General features: G+C 59.8%; 3 protein-coding genes and 4 non-coding genes across 7 annotated transcripts; 3 read left to right on the plus strand and 4 right to left on the minus strand.

Annotated features, from left to right (window-relative positions):
• Window positions 1-1,691: 1,691 nt before the first annotated feature.
• LDBPK_091040 (hypothetical protein, conserved) lies at window positions 1,692-4,685 on the minus strand (the record flags this gene model as incomplete). Its single annotated transcript, XM_003858735.1, has 1 exon — window positions 1,692-4,685. The coding sequence occupies one exon, from the start codon at window positions 4,683-4,685 to the stop codon at window positions 1,692-1,694; it is 2,994 nt and encodes a 997-aa protein (XP_003858783.1).
• Window positions 4,686-6,841: 2,156 nt separating this feature from the next.
• LDBPK_091050 (hypothetical protein, conserved) lies at window positions 6,842-22,927 on the minus strand (the record flags this gene model as incomplete). The annotated part of the gene is made up of 1 exon (XM_003858736.1): window positions 6,842-22,927. The coding sequence occupies one exon, from the start codon at window positions 22,925-22,927 to the stop codon at window positions 6,842-6,844; it is 16,086 nt and encodes a 5,361-aa protein (XP_003858784.1).
• A 483-nt stretch (window positions 22,928-23,410) lies between these two features.
• LDBPK_091060 (hypothetical protein, conserved) lies at window positions 23,411-24,349 on the minus strand (the record flags this gene model as incomplete). Its single annotated transcript, XM_003858737.1, has 1 exon — window positions 23,411-24,349. The coding sequence occupies one exon, from the start codon at window positions 24,347-24,349 to the stop codon at window positions 23,411-23,413; it is 939 nt and encodes a 312-aa protein (XP_003858785.1).
• Window positions 24,350-24,857: 508 nt separating this feature from the next.
• On the plus strand, window positions 24,858-24,933 carry LDBPK_09tRNA3. Its single transcript has one exon. It is a non-coding gene; the product is annotated as a tRNA-Val (tRNA).
• Window positions 24,934-24,989: 56 nt separating this feature from the next.
• On the plus strand, window positions 24,990-25,057 carry LDBPK_09rRNA2 (the record flags this gene model as incomplete). The annotated part of the gene is made up of 1 exon (XR_002966706.1): window positions 24,990-25,057. It is a non-coding gene; the product is annotated as a 5S(M5) ribosomal RNA (ribosomal RNA).
• Window positions 25,058-25,172: 115 nt separating this feature from the next.
• LDBPK_09tRNA4 lies at window positions 25,173-25,243 on the plus strand. Its single transcript has one exon. It is a non-coding gene; the product is annotated as a tRNA-His (tRNA).
• Window positions 25,244-25,421: 178 nt separating this feature from the next.
• On the minus strand, window positions 25,422-25,494 carry LDBPK_09tRNA5. Its single transcript has one exon. It is a non-coding gene; the product is annotated as a tRNA-Phe (tRNA).
• Between the last annotated feature and the right edge of the window lie 1,692 nt (window positions 25,495-27,186).

Here is a 27,186-nt window from a genome sequence, read left to right on the forward strand (position 1 = left end):
GGGGGGGGGGAGTGAGGCGTGCGTGAGAGAGAAGGCGGCGACTGGTGGTGGTGTTGATAGCGTTTATCGGGTGCTAGCTGTTGCTTGCATCACAGACAGAAGGAAGAGGGGGTATTGTCAAAGGCAGCGCACTAGTGAGCGAGTGAGTGGAGTATGTGGTGGCGTGGTGAGAGAGGGGGGAAGGCAGAGAGGTAGGGGAGACACACAAGCAAAGTCGTACACGGTGTTGAGAGCCCCGTGTCGCCGTCCATTCCCACCACGACGACGACCACCAACACCACCGTGCGACCCTTCCGTCATGCGCTCACCTTCGGCTCTAGTGTTTGAATGAGCACAACCGGAAGTTCTTCTCCCACCACCCCGCACTGTGCCTTTGCCGCATGAATGCAACAGTAGAGAGTATCATCGAGAAATGAAAGCCGCTCACAGATCCCCCCACACGACGGAGGACCATCGCGCGATGAGTGCGGCACATGCGCAGTGCCGTTGTGTTGTTTGGTGCGTTGTTCTTGTCAGATTGAATTATGTATGTTAACAGGAGAGAGACGGCGAGCACCGCCACACACGCACACACACACACACGCACAGACGTAGACGTACTGCAGCTGCATTCTTTCGCTCGCTCTCTTCATGTCCAACGTCGCGCCTCTCAGTGTATAGCCACGCATCCGCCAAGGTGTGCTGAGGGGGAGGGAGTGGAGAGGAGAGGCACAGCATGCGCGAGTAAAAGAGAGAAGCACATACAGAGGGGAGTAACTCCGAGGACAGAGGGGGTGGGGGCTGGGCAACACCCACACGAGACGAGGGTGATCCGGGAGGGAGTGGGAGTGCGCGCGCGTGTGTGCACCCATTATAACCGCCACCAAAACACCAAACACAGACACACGGAAAAATGAATGCAGTGAAACAAAGGAAACGAGAAAGTCGTGTACAGTGTGCACGTCCACGGGAAGGGGGAGGGAAAGGGAGGGGAGAGGAGGGGTGTGCGCGTGTTTTTTTTTTTGTGTGGGGGGGGGAAGCGTCATCATGACGATGACCATGGCGTGGACGGTGAACCACGCACCAACACGCACACAGAAAGACGGCGGCAAAAGAAAAAAACGAAGACGGAAAACGCTAAAAATACGAAAGGAAAACGGCGACCACAAAGTGTGCGATACGCACACACACACACACGGCCACACCAACGAATCGAACAGAGGAAAAAGACAAGACGAATCCAGCTCGTTGTTCTGCTGCCGCGTCGCCTCATCCGCCGTCTGCACGCTCCCGCTGCGGCAGCGTCGCCTCGCATCTGGCCACTCGCGTTGATCTATGCTCTCTCTGTCTCTGTGCGTGTGTTTTTGTGCGTGCGTGTCTCTTCATACCCCCAAAACACACACACACACACACACGCACAAACATTCCGAAGCCAACAACACCACACGTGAGCCGATGGGGGTTAGTCTATTGGGGGGGGGGCGAACAAGATGATGCACACACACACACACACACGCACGCCACACACAGGGGAGGGAAGAAGGTCGGGCTAAAGAGGGAGGGATGGGGAGGGGGGCGTGTCCTCTTCTCACTTGCCTTCTGCGAGTTTCACGCCCCCCTCCCCCATCACTGACCGCCACCGCTACCACCAACCATCACCACCACCATCCCTTGCACCGCCTTTTCCGTGCCGTTTTCACCTCCTCTCGCCTCTACGCAGGGCGTGAAGGTGCTATCATAGCCGATGGTGATGAGGTCCCAGTCGTCGTGGCAGCCGCGTTCTGCATGGCGAACACATTCTGGTAGTAGGCCTCCATCATGTCCCGCCAACGGGCAAACATCTCGTAAGAGGCCCATGGATCGGCCGCGCTTTTCGGCAGTGGTGGCGGCATGGCCGGGATGCCGGTCGTGGGGGCGTTGAACGGCGGCCCACTCGTGGGAGGAGAGGACGTGACAGAGGGAGAGGCGGTGGCTTGTGGCTGCTGCTGCTGCTGCTTGGAAACGAACGCCGGTGCTGCTACGTTCATCTTCGCGGACTTTCGAGGGGGGGGCGGCATAAGTGAGCTAGCGCTGCCGGAGGGCAGAAACGGCTTTGCGTGGTAGTTGAAGGTCGTTTTCGTAGGCGTCGAGCCAGCGGTAGCGGTGGGCTTGATAATGGCGCAGGTGGTACTGCTGTTGCCTCCGCGAGGGCCGCCTGGCACAAAGGGCTTGGCGTTGAGACTTAGGGTTGTTCCGCGTGACTTAGCTGGTGTCGTTTTGCCGGTCACGATACCCTCCTCCTCCTGCGCGGGGGCGGTGGTGCTGCGCGCCGAGGGAGACTCTCCTGCGGCCTCTCCTGTTTCCTCTAGGCAGTTTGCCTGGTTCGCCGTGAGGGTGTGATCGCCTTGGCTCTTGCTACTCTCAACTTGAGCTGCCGCTGCGGCTACCGTTTCTGTGCCTGCAGCAGAGTCTGAGGTGCCAGCAGTGGCTCCAGGCGTGGCGTGCATGCGCCGCGGTGGTGCAGCACCAGTTCCTGGTGGGGCGGTCAGGCTTGCCGTCAGTGGCGTCGATGCGGTCTGCGGCGGCGGTTGCGGCACTGATGAGCCCTTGGCTGCCGCTTGCTGCTGCTGCTGCTGGTGCTCCTCCATATGCTTCTTGAAGTCCATCTGAACGTGACGCAGCACTGTCCTCTCTTCCTGAGACACTTCAACGGGCGCTGTGCCCGACAAGTTTACGCTTGACTCCACTTGCGAGCTGATGGCGGTCACACTGGACGACTGTGTGTTCACAGGCTGGGTGAGCTGCGCCCGTATCATGCGGAACAGTTCCTGCATCTCACGGTCCTCTGCGTCGGCGGAGGTGTCCGTGGTGGCTGGCGGGGGGATGATTGGGAAGGCCCCGGGGAACGGCGACGCCACGAGGCGTGCGGCAACGTTACTGTTGCTGTTAGGGCTCTTGCTGCCGTGGTGGCCACAACGGCCGCGGCGGTCCCCGGCTGTGGGCGAGTGGAACGGAGACGGCCAGCCCACCGGTGGGGCCACTGGCTGATGTTGGGAGAAGACAGTGAGGTGGGCGTACGGGTTCGGGTAGCCGTAGGCCATCATATCCGACGTGAAGGCGGCAGCGGTCGCCTCGTCTGGGTACGCGCCGGCCATCTCAGCCATGCTCGGCCACGGCGCAGCAGACGCCGTCCTTTGGCCTTCTGGGTACATCATTCCTGACTGCTGCTGCTGCTGTGCTGGGGGGGACATCGGCGGAGGCGCGAGCGATACGCCGCCGACTTTGATGAACGGCGCGCCGTAGCCAGTGACAGGCTGTGGCGGAGCCGCTGCCGCGGACGTTGATGTTTCTGCCGCTGTGCCGCCACAACACTTCTGCCTCTGCCGCTGCTCCTGTGTCTTCATGTGCTTGAGACGGTTCAGCAGCACCATGATGACTTGCTGAACGTACTCGCGCCGACGAGCGGCTTCGCGGTAGGCCTCGGCGTCCAACTCCACCATCTTCGCCATGCCGTCCTGCACAGCAGGTGCGCCGGTGTCTGCGTTCTCACAGTTTTTGCCCGCATTCGAGGAACTGGCGGGACGGGGCAGCACGCGAACGTGCTGGAAGAGTTCACGCAGCAACTCCAGCGACGCCGGCGTGAGACTGTCGTTCGCGCAAAGCTCCATCAGCTCATTGAAGAACTCCAGCTCGGTCGTCGTCCGCGTAGGCGCCGGCGGCGATTCTGCCGTTGGGGCAGCCACCGGCTCTGTCGACGATGACGCCACGTCCACGCCATTCGCCGCTGCTACTGTCGATGGCGCCATCTCCGTAGCGCGGTCGCCTAAGCAGTAGCGAAGAAGAAGCCGGCTGACGGCGTCAAGGGCGCTGTCGTTGTACTCGTCCTGCTGTGCATGTCCTCCTACAGCGTTGCCGGCGCTGCTGCTGCTCGCCACGCCAGCGCCTCCTTCCCCAGGGTGGGGCGTGCTATGATGGTTCGCGCTGCCGCCGGCGGTGGTGCGGTTGCGCCGGGCGCGGAGTTCCTCCAGAGAGGTCTTCCCCTTGACCGTCGTTACTTGTGTCGGTGTCGTCGCTGCGGATGTGGCGGCGCTTGTGTCATGTGCGCGCTTCGCGGATACGCTGTTGGTTGCCTTGCTGCGCTTGCGGACCGCGGCCTGATGCACCGCCGCAGCCGCGGAAGCCGTTGCACTGGAGTTCACTTCCGTCGTGGGGGTGGTCTGTGTCGGCCCGCCCTCCTCCCCCGTTGCCTTCTCGAACTCTGACGGCGATAAAGTTGCCGGCGCAGCCTCAGGCGCTGTGCGCGCCTGGCTGGCACTTTTCGCTGCGCACTTCTTGTTGGGTGCCGGCGTAGGCAACGCTTCCTCCGCCGCTGGCGTCCCTACCGGGGTGGGCGATTTCGTCCCCTTCGGTCTTTTGACCACCGTCGTGGCCTTCACCGGCGGCTGCGCGCTCGGCGGCACGAGCCCTTCACGGTGTTGCCGCATAAGCTCCGCGAAGCTCGTTTTGGGGGCGGCGGGCGGTGCGGCAGGCGTCTTTGCGGAAGTTGAGGCGTCATTGTTCTTTGGTTCAACGGCGGTCGCCTGCGCTGGTGTGGCAGCCGCGGCTCCCAGTGCTATACTGGCTACGGTCGCCACCGCCGCCTCTGGAATCGGCTTGCCATCACGTATAGCCTCCGCAATAGCGGACTCTGCCTGCCTTTCCAGCGCACGGCGCAGCCAGATGTTCATCGGGCGAGTCAGCGAAGCTTGCGCCACGGCAGAGTTGGGATTTGCTGCTGTTGATGCGTCGTTCGCGGCAGGAGACGCCGCAGAGGGCTTGCCGCCTTCTGCACGCTGCTGATGGTGCGCCTCACCCTTCTCTGCGGTGACATCGGGAGCAGCGGCGACCGCCTCGCAAGCACGACCACCATCTCTGCTGTCGGTGTTGCTATCCTTACTGCCGCCGCCACTCCGCCAGTTCATCAGTCGATTCTTCCATCCCTTCAAACCACGTTCACTGTTTGCGTTTGCTCTGGCAGTCGCGGTGACGGTCGTGGTCACCGACCTCTCCGCCGCTTCCCTCTCCTCGACGTTGGGGTTCTCTGTTGCGTGTGACGACATTGGCCCCTCCCTCCTGCTCCACACACACACACCTCTTTCTCTTCACCCGCCCTGTCACGTCGTTCCCCTCTTTGGCTGTTGGAAGCCGGCACGGCCGTCTCTGCGGCACGCGAGCGCGGGTGCCCCCGAAACACAAGAACACCGAAAGCGGGTCGGGCTGGGAGGCTGAGCTTGCAGAGAGGGAGAGGGGGGAGGGCGGGTGGTGCTGGGCGTTGCGTGCGTTGACGCACAGTCTAAAAAGGCCGACTTTGCCGATCGAAGTTAGGTCTATCCCCTCTCCTCGTGCAGCCTGCCGTTCGCTCTCTCGCCTCCCTGTAACGGAGCGCACACACACAAACAGAAAGGGGGAGGGGAAAGGGGGGCACGACTGTGCCGTGAGATGGTGTCCGCTTTGGGGGTGGGTGGGCGTACACGCTGATCCCAACGGGCAGACGCATACCCGCGTACACTGGCCGTCTCGGGTGTGCGGGCTGGCGTGCGGGCGAGCAAAAGGGGGAGGAGGAGAAGGAGGAGGAGGGGGGGGGTGAAGGGTACGAGGAAGCAGTGCGGGGGAGAGCAGTGACACACCTGAGACGGTGAAGCGACAGCCGTTTCGTCGAGAACCCCGTGAAAGGGAGCGATAGGCGGTGCCGTGCGGGACGTGTGCCGCGCGAGTAATAGAAGGGGTAAGCGGCGGCAAGAGCGGTTGTCAACGACTGAGGGGGAGAGACAGGAGGAGACGCCGCGGGGGGGGGAGGGGCGCAATGAGGCGATGCGCTAATAAATCTAGAAAGGAGGAGGACAAGGCACGGCAGCGGCGCGAAGATGAAGCTCCTCCGTCATGAAAGCTGTCACGGAGAAGCCAGCGATACACACACACACACACACACACTAGCGGAGGAAGAGACAAGGATGAGGATAGGGCGGGTGCTGGTGGTGATATATGTGTGCGTGTGGGGGAGAGGAGAGGGGCGGTATACGTTGAGACGACGAATGGCGACTAATGAACTTTGCGTCGTGGTGGTGATAACCCCCAAATGGAGTCGATGCCAGCGGCCTGAATAACGGACGAAGTCGGCGGAGCTGTCGGGCGAGGGGGAGGGAAGCATCATACACATGCGCGCATCGAGAGGGGTAGATGCGCAGAGGGTGTGTGTGCGTGTGGCATGGATGGATGCACGTGTGTACGCAGATGAGTAGCGGATGCAGGTCCATTGGAGTGTGTGTGTGTGTGCGTGTTGAGGGTGAGGGGAGGGCGAGTGCGTAGACGTAAAAAAAATGTTGTGGAGGAGGAAAGAGAGGGAATCGAACACAGAGAGTGCTGGGGGGGGGGGGCGGCAGACGTCACACCACGTGCGCGAGGCCCCACCCCACCGCCTCCAAGGGTGAGGTGCGGTGAATACGGCGAAGAGATGCGGCGCACTTTTACGGATGCCATCATCGCCCGTCGCAGCGCGCGTAGAGAGTCACGTGTGCCATGACTTCTGTGTGTTCCGCATTTGAGGCGTTTGCGTACAGCAGTCCCCTTACACGCTCGCGTGAAATCGCCAATGTAGCGCTCAGATCCAAACGTGTGTGTGTGCATGGGTGTCTGGTGCATGTGTAAGATGCTAAGCAGCGCAAGGATGCCAAGGCGTGATGCAATCGTTGTCCATGTGTCAGAGAGTGGGAGTGGGCTGAAGCTGACATAACACTTGGCCGATGACACGGCAGTGGCCCACAAAGAGAGACACACCCACAGAGACCCTTCAAGAAGATGGGTTACCCATGCATTCATACCTTGCCCGCTACGCCTTCCGCGGCCATCATCGCCGCTGCTTCATGAAAGCGATGGGGCTCTCCACTTGCGCACCGCCCCTTTGTGGATCCGCGTTGCCGCTGTCATCGTCCGTGTTTTCATCGTTCTCTTCTTCACCCGATGATATGCATGGGGCGAAGGTAGCGAGTGGCTGCCCACCGCCCCCACCCCTCTCCTGCTGTTGCTGCTGCTGCACGCGGGAGAGCGTCAAGGGTCGCGGGGCACCGTGCAGAAGCAGCGTCCTATGCTGCCAGAACTTCAGCGCGTCCAGCAGCGTACCGAGCTTCGTCACCTTGGTCCACTGCTCGCGCAAGCTGTGCATCCCCCACCGCACAAGACGCGCTTGCAGCGACGCGGGTGTTTCCACCTGCCGCGTCAGCGTCCAAGCGGGGAGGTAGAATTCCCGCTGACATAGCTGACTGGGTAGCATCCATGCATAGGCGCCGAGCAACGGTCGCAGGGGGTCGGGGCTGTGGCGAACAAAGGTGACGTACAGCGTCACGCGCTGCACCTCCAGTCGCTCGATGAACATGAACGAGGCTGTGCTGACGCTGCCAACTCCTCCGTCGCCTGCAGCCTTGGCACCGCTGCTCCCCACGTCAGCCACCGCGCGGCTCCCGTCTGCGTCTACGGTCGTGACCCCTGCAAGACCATCGCAGTGCATCGCGCTTTGGTAATGGCGCACAGCAGCCGAGGTGGCGCCGCGCAGCAGCTGCCGATGTTGCGCCTGGGGGCCTGCACCGGCGATTCCTCCAGGCAGGAGCAACAGTTTCCCACTACCAGGCTGCAGCTGCTTCTCTCCTCGAGTGGCGAGGGCGGCCAGCGACCCGGCCATCGCATCCGTCCCCCGCTGCTCCAGGCGTGTGCGCACTTCCTGAACGAGTTTTTGAAGGAAGAAGGCTTGTGAAAGAAAGCCGGCAGTGTTGCCGTCTCCCTGCTGGTGCTGCTGCTGCGGTGGCACTGCGACGGCGGTGGCAGCGATCACGGCACATGACGGGCCCGAGCGGCGTGGGGAGGTTGGCGTAGTTGTCGTCAAGCGCCTCGTGGCGCTGCGCATCTTGCCCGCCTTGCTATCGTACGTGTGACTGCTGCCAGTGCGTCTTGTGTGCACGGACGATGCCGCCGTTGCGTTGCTCTTGTCGCCGTCGCGGATTCTGTCTCGACTGCCCCTTCGCGACAGCGGGTCGGTTTGTCGTCCGCGCCGCTGCACCGCGTCTTCGCTGCTGGTGCGTTCGTTTGGGGACCGGCGCCGAGGCGCCGCTTGAGCTGCAAGGGTCGGTTGCTCTGACGGCAGGACGTCTGCCTCCGTGTCGCCGTTCACCACGACCACACTGCCGCTGCGTTGCCCCAGCTTCCATGAGGGGGGGCGTGCACAAGGTTTGGAAAACGCCTGTTTGCCAGGCACCCCAACCATCACACCGCTGCCCGTGTCCTCGTCTCCGAAGGCACGCCACGTTGACCGTTGCTGCTGCCGGAGCGAGGAGACCGTCAACACCACCGGCGACGTCGTGGTGGTCTGTGAGGCGGCCGTCTGCTTGCGAAGGCGGAGCAGCACTCGCAGCCGACGCACCTCCTGGATCATATCCACCACCAAAAAGTCGGTCAGCACTACGACTAGCGGGGTTAGGACGTGGCGCAGCTCTGTGTAGCGCGTCACGCCATCAGCATACTTGATGAGGCTGTAGCTTATCTCCAGGTCGTTCTGCTTCTCCATGCAGAGGAGAAACGCGTTGCTGCGGCCGAGAGCGGTGCTGAGCAGGCGGTTGGCGGTGGCGGTGATGGGCTCCAAAAGCGCTCCATATCCGCCACTACTGACGTCGCGGCTCTTTGCACCAGCTGCAGCTGTGCCGACGGCAGGCGAGCCGGTGCGATGTAGCTGCCGTCGCCTGGTGAGGCTACCAGCGCGGTCGCCCGGGTTCGGCTTCGCACATGAGGGCGAGGATAGAGAAGATGGGGAGGATGAGGAGAGCCGTGGCGTTCGAAGCATCGGCGCCGCTACACTTGCGCTGCCTTGTGCTGCGTCTGCAGCTTGCAGCATAGCCATGGCCGGCGGGAGGCGAGGGCGGGCCCGGTAGACAAATACGGCCTTCCGCTTTTCATCTACCCACTGCATTTGGTGCACGGCGAGATAGAAGTTTTCGTTGTCCTCCGTGGCGAGGCGCTCCAGCTGCACCCCCTCCAGGATGATGGAGAAGAGGGCTGCGTTCGCCACGCTGGATGGCGGCGCGGCCGTCACGGTATCGCCGCCACGATCCGTGCCCTCGACGGGCGCGATCGCCACACCAGATGCACCGCTGTCGACTACCCCATCACCACCGTCATCGATCGCGAACGGCGTCGCGAACTTTGCTGCGGTCGCCACGTGTGTGCTCATCTCTTGTGTCCAGCTCAGCTGCACCATCGTCATTCGTAGCGACACGGCTTGCGAAGTGCGCCACGAGTCGATGGCAGCGTAGACCGGCACAGGGGTCTCTGTCACCAGGATCGTGACGAGCGTCTTCTCAGTGTTTGTGTAGCCGCGCACGTGGAATGAAAAGTCCGCTGCTGCCGCCGTCCGTCCGTGCAGCTCCGCCTCCAGTTTTACCTGTGTCGGGTGCGGGTGCAGCCGGCGTGCATGGTCGAGCGCCTCAGCGGCGGCCGCGGCCTCGGTGTCGACGTGGCGCGTCACCTGGCACTCACCGGCGCTGAAGTCCACATCAAACCAGCGGCCCTTGTAGCCAAGAAGGTGCACGCGGATGGTGTGTTCCTGACGCGCGTCCTCCCAGAGGAAAAATCGATTCTGGCGAGGCGGGATGCGGTTGCGGCGGCTGCTGCCCAGCTGTCGCGCCATGACGGTGTGCGACTCCGTGCGGTTCTGTAAGAGGATCTTCGTTCCCTGAATCGGCTGCAGAAGCACCGCCAGCACATCGTCCGCGCTCTGCACCGCCACGGCAATGCGTCCCGTGATGACGGCGTCGGCCGAGTACATGTCATGCGGCTCCAGCTCTGTCGGGTGCGGCGCCGACGGCCGCTGCACAATCAAGTCACTGCCGTAGTTCACGGCCACCTGCTTCCCCAGCGCGCGAGGCGCTGCCCACAGGTTGAACGTTGCCTCCCCTGGGCGGTCGACATCCATGTACGGGGTGTACTGCGACTCATAGTAGGACGATACGTCGCGATGTCCAACACGACCTGCGGCGTGGATGGACGTAATGGCGGGCAGTATCCCTTGCAACATCTCTTGCACTCGGAATTGGTTCCCCTCAATTGGACCGATGCAGCTCACGTGGTAGTCGCCGGGGTTCAGCTGCACCGCTGCGATGGAGTTGAGGGCGCCGACGGTGTCGTCGGCCTCGAGGAGAAGTCGGTGCCGCGCCCCCTGCAGGGTCGCACCAGCAGCCTCGAAAGGCACTGCGGCGGCCTCGATGTCGTTTTCTGCTGCTCTGGCGTCCATCTCCCGCATCCGCAACCGTCGTCGCCGCTTCTCTGCCTGCTGCATTGCCGTTTCCAGTCCAGGAAACCGAAATTGAAGTCGCAGCTGTTTGGGCGTGTTGTTGTAGAAGACCCACCGTGGCGTGATTTGGATGACCATGGGCCGCCCCTCCTGCGCGTTTGGAAAGAGAATCGAGTAGTTGCAGCTGCGCGTGATGCCGAGCCGCGACAAGGCGGAGACGAACACGCCACTGGAGCCGACGTCGATGGGCACCGCACTGGACCAGCTGCCGTCCATCCCGATCGCAAAGAAACCCTGCGTGAAGTCAGCGAGTTGGCAGCCAATCAGGAACGGTTCCCCCTGCGACGGGATGATACCGCTGGTGCTGTTCTGCCCTGGGCAGAGGCGGCGCTGCAGAAAGCTGTCGCTCATGAGCAGCGGGTACTCGGTCAGGTTGTACACCCACAACGCCACTGAAAGCACCACCGTGCGGGACATCACGCTCACTTGCACGTAGAAGGCCCGCCCGTGACTGTCACGCAGTTGCAGCAGACGCGGGTGGCGATCCACGGCATCACGCAGGTGTGTGACGACGGGGTCAAGGTCCGCTGTGAAGAAGGCGTCGCCGGTGCTCTGGGTGAACGACAGGCCCAGAACGAGATTGCTGCCGTACGTGCAGAAGTGGAGCGGGAGGGCGTGCTGATGGGGAAGAGCATCGTGGGCGCCGAGGGCGACAAGGCTGCGGTAAAAACGTTCTTGATCGTGAAGCCCACGTCCGACACGTGGCGCTGTCCATTGTGCGATCAGCGTGGCCTCATCTGGGGTCTGTGGGCCGGCAAGCGGGTCCTGCTGAAAAACCACCACCCGCGCGGTGAGGCCGAGGTGGTTGATAAGCGTGAGGCGGGGGTATAGGGAGATATGCTGCATCAGCCCGTCCGCGGAATACGTGTGGATAACAAACAGTATGAGCAGCCGCTCATCATGATCGTCACGGGTGTGGCTAGTGGCGCATCTGTGCAAGGAACTCGCCAAGTCTTTCGCTGTTGCCGCACCTGCTACGTCTACAGGTGGACCGGCCGCGTCACCCGCTAAATCAACGCGCCTGAAGGAGAGAAAGCGGCCGCTTTGGAGTTGCCCCAGAACGGTGCGCGTCTCATACCAGCACAGGTGCGTCGTAGCGTCGTCCATCGTCTCCGCTACACCTGCCGTGGGCCCGGAGACGGTCATGCCGGTAGAGGAGGCCGCGGTAGCACTCGGTGCTGCCGGCGACGGCATCCACCGAGTCGAGGGGCAGCACACACGCAGCACCACCTCGTTGTGCACGTCCTCTTCATTCAACGGGAGCTGCCAGCCTGGTGGCACCGTCGTCAATGTCGCAGGCAAGGATGGGGCGCCATCGACCGAGTTGGGCGCTGTGAGCAGTTGCAGTGAAGGCAGCAGCTGCAGCGTGCAGCCGGTTTCGTTGAAGAGAGAGCTTCGTGCTTGCAGGCGCACGACGAGAAGGTCCCCGCCACCTCCCTCAGTATCCTGCCATGAAGCCATTGGAGTGGTTGCTGTTTTGACGTGATACGGTAGCTGCAGGCGCCCACGGTGCACCGCTGGCGGGACACGGGCGGTGTTGCGGCTGTGCGGCCGTGCGCTCCGTTGGGCAGCGGGTTTCTGGTTTCCTGTCGTCGTCGATATCGTAGCGCTGCTTCGTCGCTGATCCGGGAGCGAGTGGGTTGAAGCGGCGCCACACTGTACCATCTGCAGGCGATCGTAACGGTCGTGGGATCTGTGTAGCAGCGGCTCTCCACACTGAGCAGGTACGAAGTCGTCGGAAGTGCGGTGACTTGCACCGGCTCTGCTGCTGCTGCTGCTGCTCCCCCGTGCCATTTGAGGAGCGGCACCCTTTGGAGTGCTGCCGCCCAGCAGCGCCCCGCCCTTCTTCAGCGAGCCCACGCACATGGACGAAGCGCTGCGGGAGAGCAGTGCGGAGGCGTCGGCCGAGGACGCGGTGAAGGACCGACGGCGAGCATGTCTTCGGTGTTGCTGCTGCTGATGCGGGACAGGCGTCAAGCCATCGTGGCCACCTTCTCCGCTGGCGACCACGATGGGGTAGCGTGACGTGTCTGCCTCTTCCTCCGCGTCTACACAGGTCAGCGCTAACGAGTAGGCAAGCACCTTGCAGCCCCCTCCATTCCCATTGCCGCCGCCATAGTCGCTGATTCCTGTCGCTGTGGCGGGTGTGGCCGCCGCACCTCTGGATGCGGTGGTGCTTACGGTCAAAGCCCTCGCCATGCCGTACTGCAGGGACGTGAAGGCGAACCAGTTCGTTGTCGTGGCAGAGACAGCGCCGCGAGAGGTGTCCAGCTGCTTTTGCTGCCTCGGAGGAGGCACCGTTGGCGACGGCTTGGCGGTGCTAACAATTGCCCTTGCTGCCAGCGCTGTCTCGCCCTTGGCATTCAGTGTCCAGGCGCAGTTCACGCCGTCCCACTCGACGAACTCGGCTGTGAAGAAGGTCAGCATCAACGAGTGGGCGCGGCGGTATGAGATGAAGATGTCGGTAGTGGAAGATGGTGGCAGCCGGTAGAGCTCGTTGCAGCGCCACAACATCGGTGCTGCTGTTTCTGCTGTGGACCGCAATGATGAAGGGTCTGCCGATCTGGCTGCTGCACTCAGCACGTCAGGCGTTGCCGTCGCCGACACCTTCGCCACCTCCACGCGCTCACAGATGCCGGCAAAGAGGGTGTGGCTGAAACTGTTTAGTAGGCGGTGTGTCGCCATCCCCGGAGAGACGGCTGCAGTCGTCACGGGTGTCCCCGCACCTGCGGTCACAGATGGCCTGCGGTAGCCGCCACGCTGAGACGGCCGCATCGTTGCCGCGAGGCGGTCGGCGGCGGTAGTGACGGCAGTGGCAGGGACTTCGTTCACCACGACGGAAGAAGCGGCAAACGATAATGATGATGGTGTCGCCTCCATTGTCAGAGAAGAGTCGGCGCTCTGGCCGCCGGCCCCCATCGCCACCGCATCCTGTCGCAGCTGCCGTCGTTGACGCCGAGAGATCGTGTCCGAGAATGTTTCGGTGCTGGCATTGCTTTGCCGGCTACTACTGCTGCTCCTCTTACTGTGCCCGCTGTCGTTGCCGTCGTCACCATCTGTGCTAACAGAGGCGCTGCCCGCTGTGGTGTCGCTGCTGGTATCCCTTCCTGAGTCGTCTTCGCCTCTGAATTTCGTCACAGCAGGCGCCATTGCCACGTGGGCGACCGATGCCGGTGCTGCCGCACTGCTTGCCTCTCCCCCTGCAGCGGCCGCCATGGTCAGGCGCCGCCTAAGGCTCGTCGCCAGGGTGCTAAATTGGTGATTCATGTAAAGCAACTTTGCCACGATAAGGTGAGAGCATTGCCAATGGACCCCTTCCACCACCAAGGAGACATGCCGGTTGCTGCTGTGGAGCGACACCGTTTGCGTGAGCGACCACGTCAGTGCCGCGCTCGGCTTGAGTAGCACGTCCCAGCGACCACGCCCGTGGACCCGCACGCTGGCCCTTTGGCACCGCACCAGGGAGGTGGAGGCGAGGGCCGAGGAGGATGTGCGACGTACCATGACGTCCTGTACGCACACCTGCATGAGTGGGTAGCGGTGGTCGCTGAAAATGACCTCGACGGAGGGAGTAAACACCACCCAGGAGAACCCACGTGGCTGCCGCCGCCGAAGAAGCCGCTGGCGCCTACGCTGCCGCTGCTGCTGCTGCTGCTGCCGTCGCACGTCGACAGTGGGTATGAGGCGCATCTGGTCGTCCTCCGCACAAATGCGTGAACGCACCTCTTCCTGCACCTCGCCTCCCTCTGCAACAAACTGGCGCAGGAGCGCCTTCGTCGTGCCAGTTCTGCGTGTTGCAGAGCCCTGCGGGGTGGCGGGCCGCGATGGCTGTCTGTGGCTCTCTTTGCGTGGTCCTGTCGACGATGACCGCGGCCGGTCGATGGTCATCGCCCCTTCTCTTACTGCTGCTGTACTTGCGGTCGCCCCGGAGGCGTCGCTGGTATGGCTGGCGCGAGCGAAGTCGGTTTGCAACGGCGGGACTGCCGCCACAGTTTGTTCGCGCGCAGCACCTCCACGAGGGCCACTGCTGCGCCTCTCCTCACCCCCCTCCTTCTCTTCGCTCTTGTCGCTGGAGTCAGCGCCGTCGTACAACTCACTGTCGTGTTCATCCTCCTCGCCGTGCACGCCGGTGTTGTTCGTGGTAGCCGCTGACGCTTTCCATGCCAAGGTGGCCTCTACGAGTTCGAGGAACGCCCGTTCTACCTTGCTGTGGGTCAGGTGCTTGGCATACAACCGAAGAGCCTGCAGCTCTCCAGCGTAAGTGGACATGATCAGTAGGTCTGAGCGACCAAGGTCCACCTGCACCGGCCCCAGCGAGACAGCGTGATGCCGCCCGTTGCTGCTGCACACGCTCACGTCAACAGGTCCCAGCACCGTCGTGCGCGCCGTCGTCGTGGCTGCGTCGTAGATAGACTCCGAAAGTACCATGAATCCGGTGCATCGCACGTCGTCGCGCAGCAGCTGCCCGTTGCAGAGGCTCATCCACGACTCCACCGCTGTGCGGATGCGCAGCTGCCGGGATTCTCGTCGCGGCTCTATGATGGCTGAGATGTGCGGCATGTAAAGATGCACATTGCGGTGCACAAGCTGCGACTGGTGTGGGTCTGCATGCGACGACGGAGGCGGTGGTGGCGACGCGTCCACGCTTGCATCCTCGCTTCCCTCCGCGGCTTTGACCCCTGCTGCCGAGGCTTTCGAGATGAAGGCCAACGAGTCGGGCACAGGTCTTTGGGACGAAGCAGCCGTTTCACGACCATTGCCACCCCCCGCTGAACTCTCTGCCGGGGGCTCCGTAAAGCCCAGCCGCACCTGGGGGCATTCTAGGTAGCTCCCCTCGCCAATCGCCATGAAGGGCAGTAGCGCCGTCTCCAGACCAACGTTCGCCGTCGTCTCGACCAGGGATGAGCTCCACAGCGCAAGCGGGAGCCGCACACGGCCGCTGCCGACAAAGCGAACGGTGAGTCCGCCCTGCACCACCATCACCACCCGCTGCAGCCCTGCCGGGCGGAGAAGCAGTGAGGGGTCGAGCGTGATGTCGTGACCGTTGAGGTACACCGTCAGTAAATTTGTTTCTTGACTGGAGAATACAAGGACGAGGCCATCGCGGGAGAGGGTGATGTCGTGCTCGAGTTCCCAGAAGGCCTCGCGAATCTCGTGCACGCGCAGACCTTGGCCAGGCTTCCACTGCACGGGTGACAGAATTGGTGTCGTCGTGGCAACGGCGACAGCGTGCTGGGACCTGTCGGCTACAGGCTCCGCGCGCTTCTCCTTTTCTGTAGCGGCCCGCAGCGCAGCGACCGGCTGCTCGACGAGGCAGCTTAGCCAAGCACGCAACGCGGCTGCGCTGAGGTCGATAGTCAACGTCTCTAGGCGGCACCCCACCTCACCTTGCATCACAATCGCCTGCCTATGGCCCCCATCGCCGTTGCAGTTCCAGCCATTGACGCTTGTCGAGGCTGCAGTAGGGGCTGCTGCCAATGATGGCGAGTCGGCCAAGTGGCTCCTTTCTGCCTGTCTTGTCGGATCGGAAGGCTGCGGCTGCGGCAACACCGGCGCCGATGGTGCAGCGATTGCGTTTGTGTCCTTTGGCGACATCGTTGGAGATGCACCGACACTCTCTGCCTCGGGCGCAGTCTCCATGCCTCGCAGGACCTTCGTCACCCACGCAGCGCCTTGAAGGTCTCGTGTCACCGTCTTTGCAGCTTCCCCTGCCGACGGATATGCGACAGCGGAGGACGGTACGTACAGCTCCACCTGAGTCGTGGAGAGGAGCGGCCGACTGGGACTCTTCACTGAGGTGCACACGCACGACTCGAGCTGGACAGATCTCGCGTCGGTGAAGCTGGACACGATGATGCCACTTAGCCGTACGCACAAAGCATCCACACACGCCTCCTCGAGCATGGCGGTGGGGGCAAGCAACTGCTGCTGCGCAGATGCCGGTAACGCTGGCAATTGGCCCCACCGCAGAGGAGTACGGCTGCGCGCCAGCGGGCTGGCACTTCTGTTTATGCGACTTCGTGCGGTGATGCTGTTCGTGCTGGCTGGGTAGAGTGATCGCAGAGGTGCAACACTGGCGGCGAGGAATGTCATGAGACACGGCGTTTGGGTCGTAGTAGCTGACACAGGACTTGCTGCTGCTGCTGCGCGTCGCGCTGAGGCATGGACCTCCGCGTATCGCTGCCAGAAAGCGCGCTCCTCGGAGACTGCGGCGGCGACTGTTTCAACATCGCGGTAGTAGACGAGCCTAAGACACACCTCTGCCACAGTTATGCGCATCTGCAAACGAGGCTGCGTGGCAGCCTGTGGGCTCAACGTTGGAACGGCCATCGTGACGTGCGCAGACGGGCGAGGGTGCTGATGAGGCTCTCGGCGCTTTTCCTCTTGCACCGCCGACGACGATGACAACTTCGAAGGACCTTCATGAATCCTTGTACCTCGTAGGTTGGCGGGGCCATCGTGCACTGCCGGTGCTTCCAGCATCCGCATCCCGTCCATCGCGTGCAGCGAGCTGAGGGGTGTGTGACTCATCGGCACGCTACGCTTTTCCACTTCAGCGATCTCGGCCGCGCCATTACGGGACGGCTTGAGGCCACGCTCTTCGTCTTTTTCGACCGAGTTGTCGCCATTCGGCTGCTGTTGGTCAAGTTGCCATGATGTTTGAGACTGGCTCTCCACCCACACGCGCTGTTTCGGTGCGCTGTCGTAACGGAACACATAGATCGTCTTCGCGCGCACCGCCTGCGCTCTTACCAGCGACGAAGACGCATGCCCGCCGGAGCTGCCGCCAAAACCGTTTCTAGCGCTCCTAGTGTAGCTGCTCGGTTCACTTCTGCTGCAGGCGAGCGGTGGGAAAGGTGAGGAGAGGGAGGCGCTGGATGTTGTGGCACTGCCTCGCGCTGCCGTCGGAGGCTCCACGACACAGTGCTTGAGGTAGTACTGACTGACGATCGCGACGCCCTGCGAGACAGGCGGTGTTGCTTCCGCCACCGCACCCTGAGCTCCAGCTGCTGTCGCTGCACTCGTCCCCTGAACCTTATGCAGCAACATCTCGCTCAGCACAATGTATGCAGAGTTGTTGAGTACGACGTGAATTGGGGTCACTAGGAAGACAGACGTCGGCAGTGCCTCAGCGGGACGCATGGGGTACATGATAGTTGTGGGTACCGCTGCCGCCGTGACACTGCTTCTGTCGCTGGGGGTCGACGGCATTGTGTGAAGCGTTGCACTGGAGAGCGACTGCGAGCGGCGCGCAGCTGTGCCGATGGTGTCGTCGCCGCTGCTCACCGCAAAGCTGAGCACCAGCTCTTCTTCGCTTGTCGCTACGCGCGCGTCCTCCTGCTGGACAGATAGACAGGTGTCCGAGGCTGCAGCCGCGGCGGTACCTCTCTCATGTGCGGCTTCCCCTGTGTCCGTGCCCGCCACCTGCGCGGCGGTGTCGATGCGCGTGTGCACCTGAAAAGGATAAAGTAGAAGTGGCATGCAAGCTGTCACCAATGGCACGCCGGGGTGCTGCTTACTCGTTGACTGCGGGCCATCGAGCGATGCGACCTCTTCGCCGACAGCGGCTTCGGCCGTGCTGGTGCGCTCTGCGTTAGCCCACCAAACGTACGCCTCTACTGCCTCCACCTCCACGATAAGCGGCATGGAAAGCGCTAGAGGAAAGCGCTGTGGACAGTGTGCGGTGGTATCGCAGCTGTCGTCGGCGGGCTGGGCGGCTGAGAGGTGGTTGTGCACGTCGTAATCGTTGCACCGCGCATTCGCGAAGGCCACCGTCACGCCCGCTCGCAGGCCATGCTGTAGTCCACTCATCCACTCAAACGTGAGGCAGCCGCTATGGATGTGGATAGCCAAGGGTGGGGAAATTAAGGGCAGCAGCTGCGCCTCCGCGTCGGCGTCCGTACCGCTGCTGTAGCTGCTGCTACCACCACCGCCGGTGGATGTGGTGCAGCAGCATGCGTAGCGCAGCTTCCTGCGCTGACTCTCCTGCAGAATTACGGCATTCAGCAGGGCAGTCTGCGCGTTTCGAGCCGCAAAAACTGCGCTCACGGCTGCAAGTGTGAAGCACTTCTGTAGCTGCACGAGAGTGGTGGCGTGGGCAAGATGCCCTACAATAGCGGGCAGCACTAATCGCCGGCGCACCTCGGCCGCCGTTGGCCCTGTAGCGTGCGACTCGAACAGTATCGCAGGCATCATATCCACCTCGCCTATGCTGCCGCTACTGCTGCTACGAAGAGACAGAACAGCGTAGCCGTTATCGCGCAACGTCGCCAGCCGCTGCACCGACGTCGCTACCCCTGTCGCTGCGGTGCACCACAGCTGCTCATGAACCAACACATCTAGCTTCGGTACACGCAACACGCTGTAGCCGGGTGAGGCCACAAAATCCAGGCCCTCCCACAGCACCGCTGCCGCCGCTGCGAAGGGCAGATGGAACACGATCGGAGAGGTGTGTACGTTCATGATGAGGCGGCGCGGGTTCTGCGCTGCAGCTGTGGGTATGCTGCCGCCGCTACCGCCACTGGTGCTGTTCCCCGCTGACACAAACGTCGGTGACGCGGTGGCCACGCAGCTCGACGTGGAGAGCGGGACCGTGTTGGTGAGATTGAAAAATGTGAAGAAGGTTAGCCACGCCGCCACCTCAGCCGGCGAGCGCAGGCTTGCGTGCAAAGGTCCCGGCAGTGCGCCGATGCCGGGCACAGCGGTGGCAGTCAGGGAGACTCGCAGAGACTCGTCGGGGCTTTCCGGAGAGAACGGCGGGCGGCTGTCCATTGTGTACACCACGTGCACTTGGATGAGGGACGAGGCCAGCGGCGGTGATGCACAGTGTTGTGGTGCCGCCAAGTACTCTTCGCTCGGAAAGGCAGCTTGTGCTGCGGCAGGCGAATGCGCGGCGCGCGCTCCTCGGCTCGTCTGCTGCGCGGTACTGCTGGCGCTTTGGCTGCTGCAGGGCCGTGCGGTGTGCTCTTCGGACGTTCTCCATGGCGGTGCTTTCTCATACGTCCCATGCTCGTCACGGCTTTCAGCGGCGGTGCGCGTGGTACTCGCCTCTGCGCACTGTGCTGTCGTCTCGCTCATCGCACGTGGGAAGGTGTGCAGGGCGGCTCTGACGCGGGGCATTGCCAGAAACCCTCGCACAGTCACCTCAACACATCCGTCTCGGCTCAGCATGACAACTTCGCAGTTTGTCAACTCGGCGTGCAGGTACAGCGGCGCCACACTGCCTTCGCCCCATGGATAGTACAGCTCCGATTCAGAGATCTCGACGCTCAGGCGCATATCGGATGGAAATACTGGTGTCGAGTACATGCCAAACGGGGCGAGCGTGGACAACGGCGCAGAGGCGCTTCTTGCCCCACCTCCTGAGGGGCGCGAGATGCGGGCAAAGGCGGCCGCGCCAACCGCCTCCACGGAGGCGGAGGCAGGCGACCGCGGCGCGAGTGTCGCACCGGGTTGGCTGGGGCGAGAGGAAAAAAGGAGGCGCGAGCCGATGTTACGCAGGCGGCACAGCGGCAACGACGGTGTGTCGAAGTACGTCCAGACGGCCGTTAGTGTTGGAATATGCATGACGGTCCCCACGTTGGACAGCTTCATAACGACGTTCAGTCGGCCGTACGGGAAAATGGGTAAGTCCACGTCACTTGGCGCACACATATGAAGTTCCACCTCTGCGCGCATACTGTCTCGCGGCACGAAAAGAGGAATGTGCGCCGGTGCACCGATGAGGTAGGCATTCACACCTCTCTGGAGCGCGACGTGGATATCCATGCGTTTGTCACCGTACCGCTGCAGAGAGACGTGTAGGCATTCTTCGCCAAGAAGCTCCAGGGTGAGCGGTGGCGGCGTTGGTGGTGGGTTCGCACCGGGGCGGCGAAAATCAGCGCTGCCCGCCGCCGCCTTAGCAGCAGCAGCTGCTTCAGTATCAGTGTGTCCCGGCAGCAAGGTCAAGTCGCCGCTTTTGCTATCCAAAAGAAGCATCATATGACTGCCTGTAAAGAGCCCGATGATTTGAGGGGCCGTGTACTTGTCGCGCTCGCTCAGATACACATGGCGGTCTTCATCGTCGCAAAGAATCATCATCACGGTGTCGTAAAGAGACTCCAGACTAGATATCAGATCGTTGCCGAGACACACGGTCACGTGGTTGAAATTGCATGTGAAGGCGATGCCGTTGCCCTCAATGCTGTCAGCAAACGGCGAGTACACCAAAAAGCCACCTGCCCATACATGAATGTCAATGAAAGACTCTTGTGGCTGCGGTGGAATGCTGTGGCACCACCACTCCGTTGTCCCGCCGGCGGCGCTGAGGTGAATGTGCCATCCATCACCGAAGGTGGTTCGGATGGAAAACGTCTCTAGCGCCAGCGCGCCGTACTCGATGAACTCAAACCGCAGTGCCAGATTTACCTGTGACTTCTCCTTCGATAGCGCATCCTGTTTCGCGTCGCCTGAGCGCCTAGCCTGCAGGTCAGACACAAAGTTGTTCGTGCGACTAGACCATTGCTGCTTCATGGAGCCAAGAAGCAGCTTCACGTACTCAAACCCCTCAACGTTGGTGGAGATGTTGGCACTGTCGGTCACTACTTCAATGCGAATGCCATCACTGCCCAGGGCAGGGGTCACGGCAACCGAGCACAGCTGCACAAGAGTGGCATCATTGACAATAGCGCTGATTTCTTGTATTTCAGCCACCGGTGGCCTGCTCAGCGCGAGAGCTAGCTGAGCGCGCTTTGCGTGCAAGCAGACCCCGTCAGCTTTCCCAGTGACGGACTTCACGATGATGCCAAATGATGAGAACGGCTCCTGCTGCGTTCTCATCTCCGGGTGGTCCACCTTGTTCCCCACCAGGACCGCAGCATTCGAGACATCCGAGAAGTCCTGATTCAGGAATGGCCTTGCGGCGACAATGTATGAGGCCACCTTAGTAACCAGAAGCTCTTGAAAAGATAGGTCGAGGCACGTTACCATCTCTTCAATGACGAGCTCAACACTGGCTGGGGAGTGCCCCACCTTTGACGCCATAAGCAATACACCGGCGGTGTCGCTACCAGTGATAGCGAGAACGGGCTTATCTTCGTCCGCCTCGGCGACGACGGTAGCGGTGGCGGCGGAGAGCTGTACGCATAGCTTGTCTTTGCTCGCAGTGACGCCGATGTACGCCTGATTCGTGGCACCCCTCAGATTTTGGTCAAGAGAAACTGCGAGTTCTGCGCACTCAATGGTGAGTCCAATCTCAGCTGGCAGCGCTGTTAAAGGACTCAACTCCAGAAGCGGCTCCTCACATGACTTCTGCTCGTTCAAATAGAAATACTGCAGATACTGCGCGTACGCGCTACCCTGCGGCGGCCTTTTCGTGCGCTGGAACTGTGCAAAGCACTCTTTTGCCGCATGCCAGCACGCCATGGCATCTTGCGCAGAGATCCGCACCAGCTGTTCCTCGCTCAAGCTCTGTCCTTCACTGTCGGGGATCCAAGGTGCTTGCAGAAGTTGCAGGCAGAAAGTGAAGAGGCTGGCAAGGAAGAGCTTCCGCCGCTGATATGCTGCCCAGTCAAACCTTCTGCGATCGCGCCTCGCTTTCTGATACGTCACCACCTTGCCAATTGCATAGGACCACCACCTTGACGTGCCAGCGGGGTCGCCGACTCGAATGCGACTAGCGGGTCGATTGTCCCAAAAGAAGGCGCGACGCGGGGCCTGCTTTACGCTTTCAAGGAGAATGCCGATTGCCGTGGTGCACGGTGCGCTCCACTGAAGGGTTGTCTTTCTGGTCATGAGCGCAGCCCACACGCGCGGCTCTGTTTGCACAGTGGCCGACCGCTTCTGCAAGTAAATGGCCATAGCACCTTCCGAGGACACCAAAACCTCCTCAGCGTTGATGAACGAGTCCACGCTCTCCAGGTTCTGCAATTGCGATGATCGCCGTTGAAGCGGCTCTTCGTCCTTGAAGGAATACAGCAGGCGCACCGAGACGCCTTCGTACGAGACAAGGCGGTAGAGCGATTCATTCGCAATGCTATCCTCAGGTTGAACGAAGGTGGACTTGTAATTCGAGTCCGTCGCCTCACACGTCAGCCTACCGAATCGCGCCTGAACCCTGGCGGTTTGCCCTTTCCAGCAGCCGGTCTTGTCCTCTAATTGAAAAGAGAGGTTCTCCAGGTGAAACGCTAGATTCTTGAGAAATGTTTGCTGAAGTCGATTAAGGAGGCCGCTCTTAGAATATTTTTTTTTTTTCTGTTTCGTTGCATCCACAACAACAACTTGCACGGCGGTGAGAAACTCCTCCTTCGATCTAAAGAACGCTGTCGCAGTATCACTGTGCTGGTGCTTGGGTGCCACTGTAATGGAAACATCTCGCACAACCACTTCACATCTCTTACTGTAAAGGAAATGCCATGGTATCTTGACGCTGAGGCTCCCTATCGTACCGCTTACTAGTTGCAGGTGCTCACAAAAATATAGCAAATCAGGCAACAGCTCAAGCTTCTTGAGCTCGATGGAGCCCCTCAGCAGGCTGACATTGACAGAATCTTTGTTGACGCCTTTGATAAATTTACCCAGATATGTGGATAAGATGAAAGCAATATAGCCTGCGAAAACCATGCCTCATTCTTCACTTGTGACGAGTATGTGAATTACAAAATCATATTGGTTTGAAAAAAATGAAAACAAAGAATTTCACTGTCTTTCGGCCCACTCGAAGGGGAGGCTCGCCTTGCTCACTGCTGTGATGCTACAGAGCCGACCAGCCCTCAAAAAAAAAAGACCAATATTTGAAGTAAGCAAATTGGAGTTGGTGCAGCCAAGAAAAAAGAGTTGAGTTCAGCAAACAATTCGTCATTTTTTTTTTTGCGTCGTAAAAAGTCACACGCCTGTGCGCGCTTGTTGCACACAGGGCGGTTGCTCAAAAAACGGAAGGGAACATAATGCTCCTCTCCATTTTCGAGGAACTTTGAGAATCGCTCGAATCTGTAGTATTCTTTCACAGATTTCAAGTAATTTGCTGCTTGAAGCAAGCAGAGGTGCTTTCGCTTTTTTTTTGCTAAAGACTTTTTTGCCCTGCTTTCGTATATATGCAGTTGTAGTCTACAGTAACAATTCGGCGAACGCGCGGCCACAGTAAATGCACGCGGTAACGGGTTTGTCGTCATTTTTGATGTGCACCAGCCTTCCATTTTCATCCATTAGCTTCTCGCTAAAGTGGATCATTTTGCCGAAGTTCGCCGACCCAGGGAGGCTGTTATATTGATATCCGTGCTCAGGGCCTAGGTGCAGGAGCCGCGTCCCATCAGCAGAAAGGTGCGCGAGGTGGGAATACAGAATGTTTCTCCCAGTGAAAAGATGCCAATGCGCCTCAACGCAGTGATCAGGACACTTTTTTGTGCAGGCGTAGACCCGACCGTGCTGCATGGTGCGGACACTAAAGTCACGTGCCTCGAAAAATCCGTTTCGCACACGTCCGGTGTTGAGGAGCGTCTTACGCACAGCTTCCTTTACTGCGTGTTCTTCCGCCACATCTTTCTCAGTTCCGCCCTGCTGAGCTTGGCGCTTTGCGTCTTCTTCCTGTGAGAGAGGTCGAGCTCTCTGCAGCCGTGCAGTAGCAGTCGCCATTTCCCTTTGCGTGAGGCCATTTTCGGCTTTTTTGATTGCCAAGTTCCTGAGGCGGTAGAGTCCACATTGGGCAGCTTGTAGCCTCTCCTTGCCAAAGATGTCCTCGATGCACGATAAAACGGTATCGCCGTGCTTGAGCGACTCCAGCGACCCCTCAAAGATAAAGGCATCTTCATGCTTGGCAAAACCAATGCTTGAGAAAAGAAATTCGATGAAGCCTGCTGGTAGTGACTCTGTGAGGCGGCGAAGGGCCTTGTTGTCCTTTTTTACTTGGCGGAACTTGGGATTATTAAAGTCCAAGAGCAAGTTGGCCAGAAGTCGCCTAAAAACACCGTTGATACACTCATGGATAACTTCTGCGTCGCTGGTGCTGCACAGCGTCTCCCACTCCTCAGGAAGCTTGACAGCATTCATCTGCTGATATGTAGGTGCAGGCTTTGACAGTTAGAAAACAAGGCCAAAAAGGGGTAACAGTTCACGGAAAGTGAGTTCCATCCATGAACGACCCTTGCGCACGGTATTTTTTTCTCTTGAAACGACAAAAAACTGTCGTGCTGCTCAGTTTTTTTCTTAGGTGAGAACTTCGTCAGGTTTGCTTGTTGAGCCCACAGCTTTGCAGCGAGGTACAACATTTCAGGCTGGTTTGGAGAAGCGCTGCGTTCCCTAGATGCAGCGGAACAACAGGTGCTCTTGTCAGAACAGAACGCAAGCTTGTTTTCATGACGAACTTCGGTAATGTGTACAGATTTTAGTACGCGGCATCAAATCACAGTGATCGACACTGGCAGTGATCTCTTAAGAGAAAGAGAAGGGCCGCATGTAATGTCGTTTGGAATGGGGGGAGGGGGGGATGGGACGCACTAAGCAGCAGGCCGCCACAGCTTTCCATCGACATTGGTTTCTCCCGTGCGGCGAAAGACGTGCGATGGTCGTCTAGTGGTTAGGACATTCGCCTCACACGCGAGAGATCGCGGGTTCAATCCCCGCCCGTCGTACCCTTTTCCCAGCCGCATCACCGCTACACCCCCAGCGGCCATCACGTTCCGTCGCACTCTCGAGTACGACCACACTTGAGTGAAAACACCATATCCCGTCCGATTTGTGAAGTTAAGCACTCACAGGCTCAGTTAGTACTGAGGTCAGTGATGACTCGGGAACCCTGAGTGCCGTACTCTTTTTTCCCCTGATTTGCGAGCAGTTTTCCTTTGGCTAGAGGGAAAAACTGGTAGTTGAATGTGGGGAAATAGTTCAGTGGCAGAACATCAGATTGTGGCTCTGAATACCCGGGTCCGATTCCCGGTTTCCCCTAACTTTTTCCGCCGCGCCTTAACACGGCAGCCTAAAGGGAATGAACGCCTTTTTAACGCAAAAATAATCGGAGGCGCTCAGCTATTTCGCGTTAAAAAGTTGCTGCCGTAACAAAATGTACTGCGACAGGAGTGCGTATCGGCGTCGTGAAAAAACTTTTGCTCTTTGAAAAGGTATATGCCGCGACCCGGGATCGAACCAGGGACCTTCAGATCTTCAGTCTGACGCTCTCCCAACTGAGCTATCGCGGCTGCTATTGTTTGAGTAGCATGCAAATGCACAAGAGGATATTCTTGTTTCTTCAGCCGTTCTCTTTGCATTACAGGGGACACCTGGCTTTCATCCAAGACATCCGGGTTCTGTTCATGTCATGAGAGTTGCTTGTCCGGCTTTTCGCAGATGAAAGGCACCACCAGGGTGAAAAACACTTCTTTTGAAAGCTGACGGGGTCTTTCCGGCTGCTGAAGTGATATGGTGTTAATGAGGGGAGATGGGAGTAGGGAAGCTGCTTCTCATCGCTTGGTTGAAGTGCTTGTGTGGAGCGTGATTCATATTTTCCGTGCTCCGTGTATTGTCAAGCGAGTGATGGTGAGGCGACTTTTACCGCCACCGTGAATGAGGGATTTTCCTCGGCGTAGAGGGAGGTGCTCAAAACGTGCTTGCTTGTTTCTCAGCCGGCGGTAAAAATAAATCCTACTGCTATTTCATTACGCGTCTTTTTTCCAAGGTGCAACGCCATCCAGGACCTGGACGCCGACATGTGTAGTGTGGAATCGCTCTAACCCCCCCCCTCTTTACGCCGTAGGTGCTTGACCCTCTCACAGCAGAAGTGGTTTGGCATTCGTAGGGGATAGGGGGGCTGCTTTGCTTCCTCACATATGATAGGGGCACTGGACCCCGAGATACAGCGCACTGAAGGATGCGTCCCCCTTCATCAGGGTGCGCCTGAAGGATAAAAAAAGGAAAGCAAATCCAAAGCCTGTTCTCATGAGCAAAACAGCTGTGCGTCCGCAGAAGGATCGCTTTCCAGCTCGCAGTTGCCCTATACAAGGAGGAGCAGCTTTCGTTTCTCTTGCTTTGAGAGTATCTCGCATCGAAAACGTGACGCACAAAATGCTTTGCCACGAGCACGAAATGCTTGGTACAGAGAAAAAGAACTTTTCTTTGATCTTCCCCTCTCTTCTCTCTGCGTGTTCTTTTCACTCGTTTTTTCTTGGACAGCTCATGCGTGGCTACACTGGAGCCGAGAAAATATGAACGACGATGTGGTTCGGTTTTTCAGCAGCACCAGCCACTACAGACCTGAAGTCCTCCGCCGCATTGTGATGGATATCAACACAGTCTGCAACTCACTCTGCTTCTCTAGGAAGATCACTACCTGGGGCAGCACCGAGCAGCCCAAAATTTGCCTCTACGGAGGGCTTCCTGTCAGCTTCCCGATGATACCGAGAGGTGAAGCTGATGGAGAGCACAGCGCTGCTAGTGAGCCTATCCCTCAGTCCTTCCTTATCCCTATCCAAATTTGGATTTCGCATCAGTTCCCCGCAGAACCGCCCTTTATTTACCTCGCCTACACCCGCACTAGCGAAGCCTCACACATTCCGGAGTCCGTGAATACCTCGGTTCTGAAGATCGTAAACAATCACCCAAACGTGGATTTTACAGGACTGTGCTTTTGCAAAGAGCTAGCTGAATGGAAACCGTCCACTTCGTCCCTGTGCTTCACGGTGGAACGCCTAGGCAGGGCACTAGAGAAAAGTGGCCGCTGCCCAATTTACATTGATCAAAGAATTTGCGGGAACTCGCCGGCCATGGACAGCAACAATAATGATTATGGCAGCAAGAGTGTTACGGGCGACATGCTGCCGAGCTCATGCCTCGTTTGTTATGACAAGAAAGACACAGTTTTAGTGCCCTGCGGACACTTTTGCGTGTGCATGTCT

The sequence above is a fragment of the Leishmania donovani genome, chromosome 9 (genome assembly GCF_000227135.1).
Source record: "Leishmania donovani BPK282A1 complete genome, chromosome 9".
NCBI classification, from domain to species: domain Eukaryota; phylum Euglenozoa; class Kinetoplastea; order Trypanosomatida; family Trypanosomatidae; genus Leishmania; species Leishmania donovani.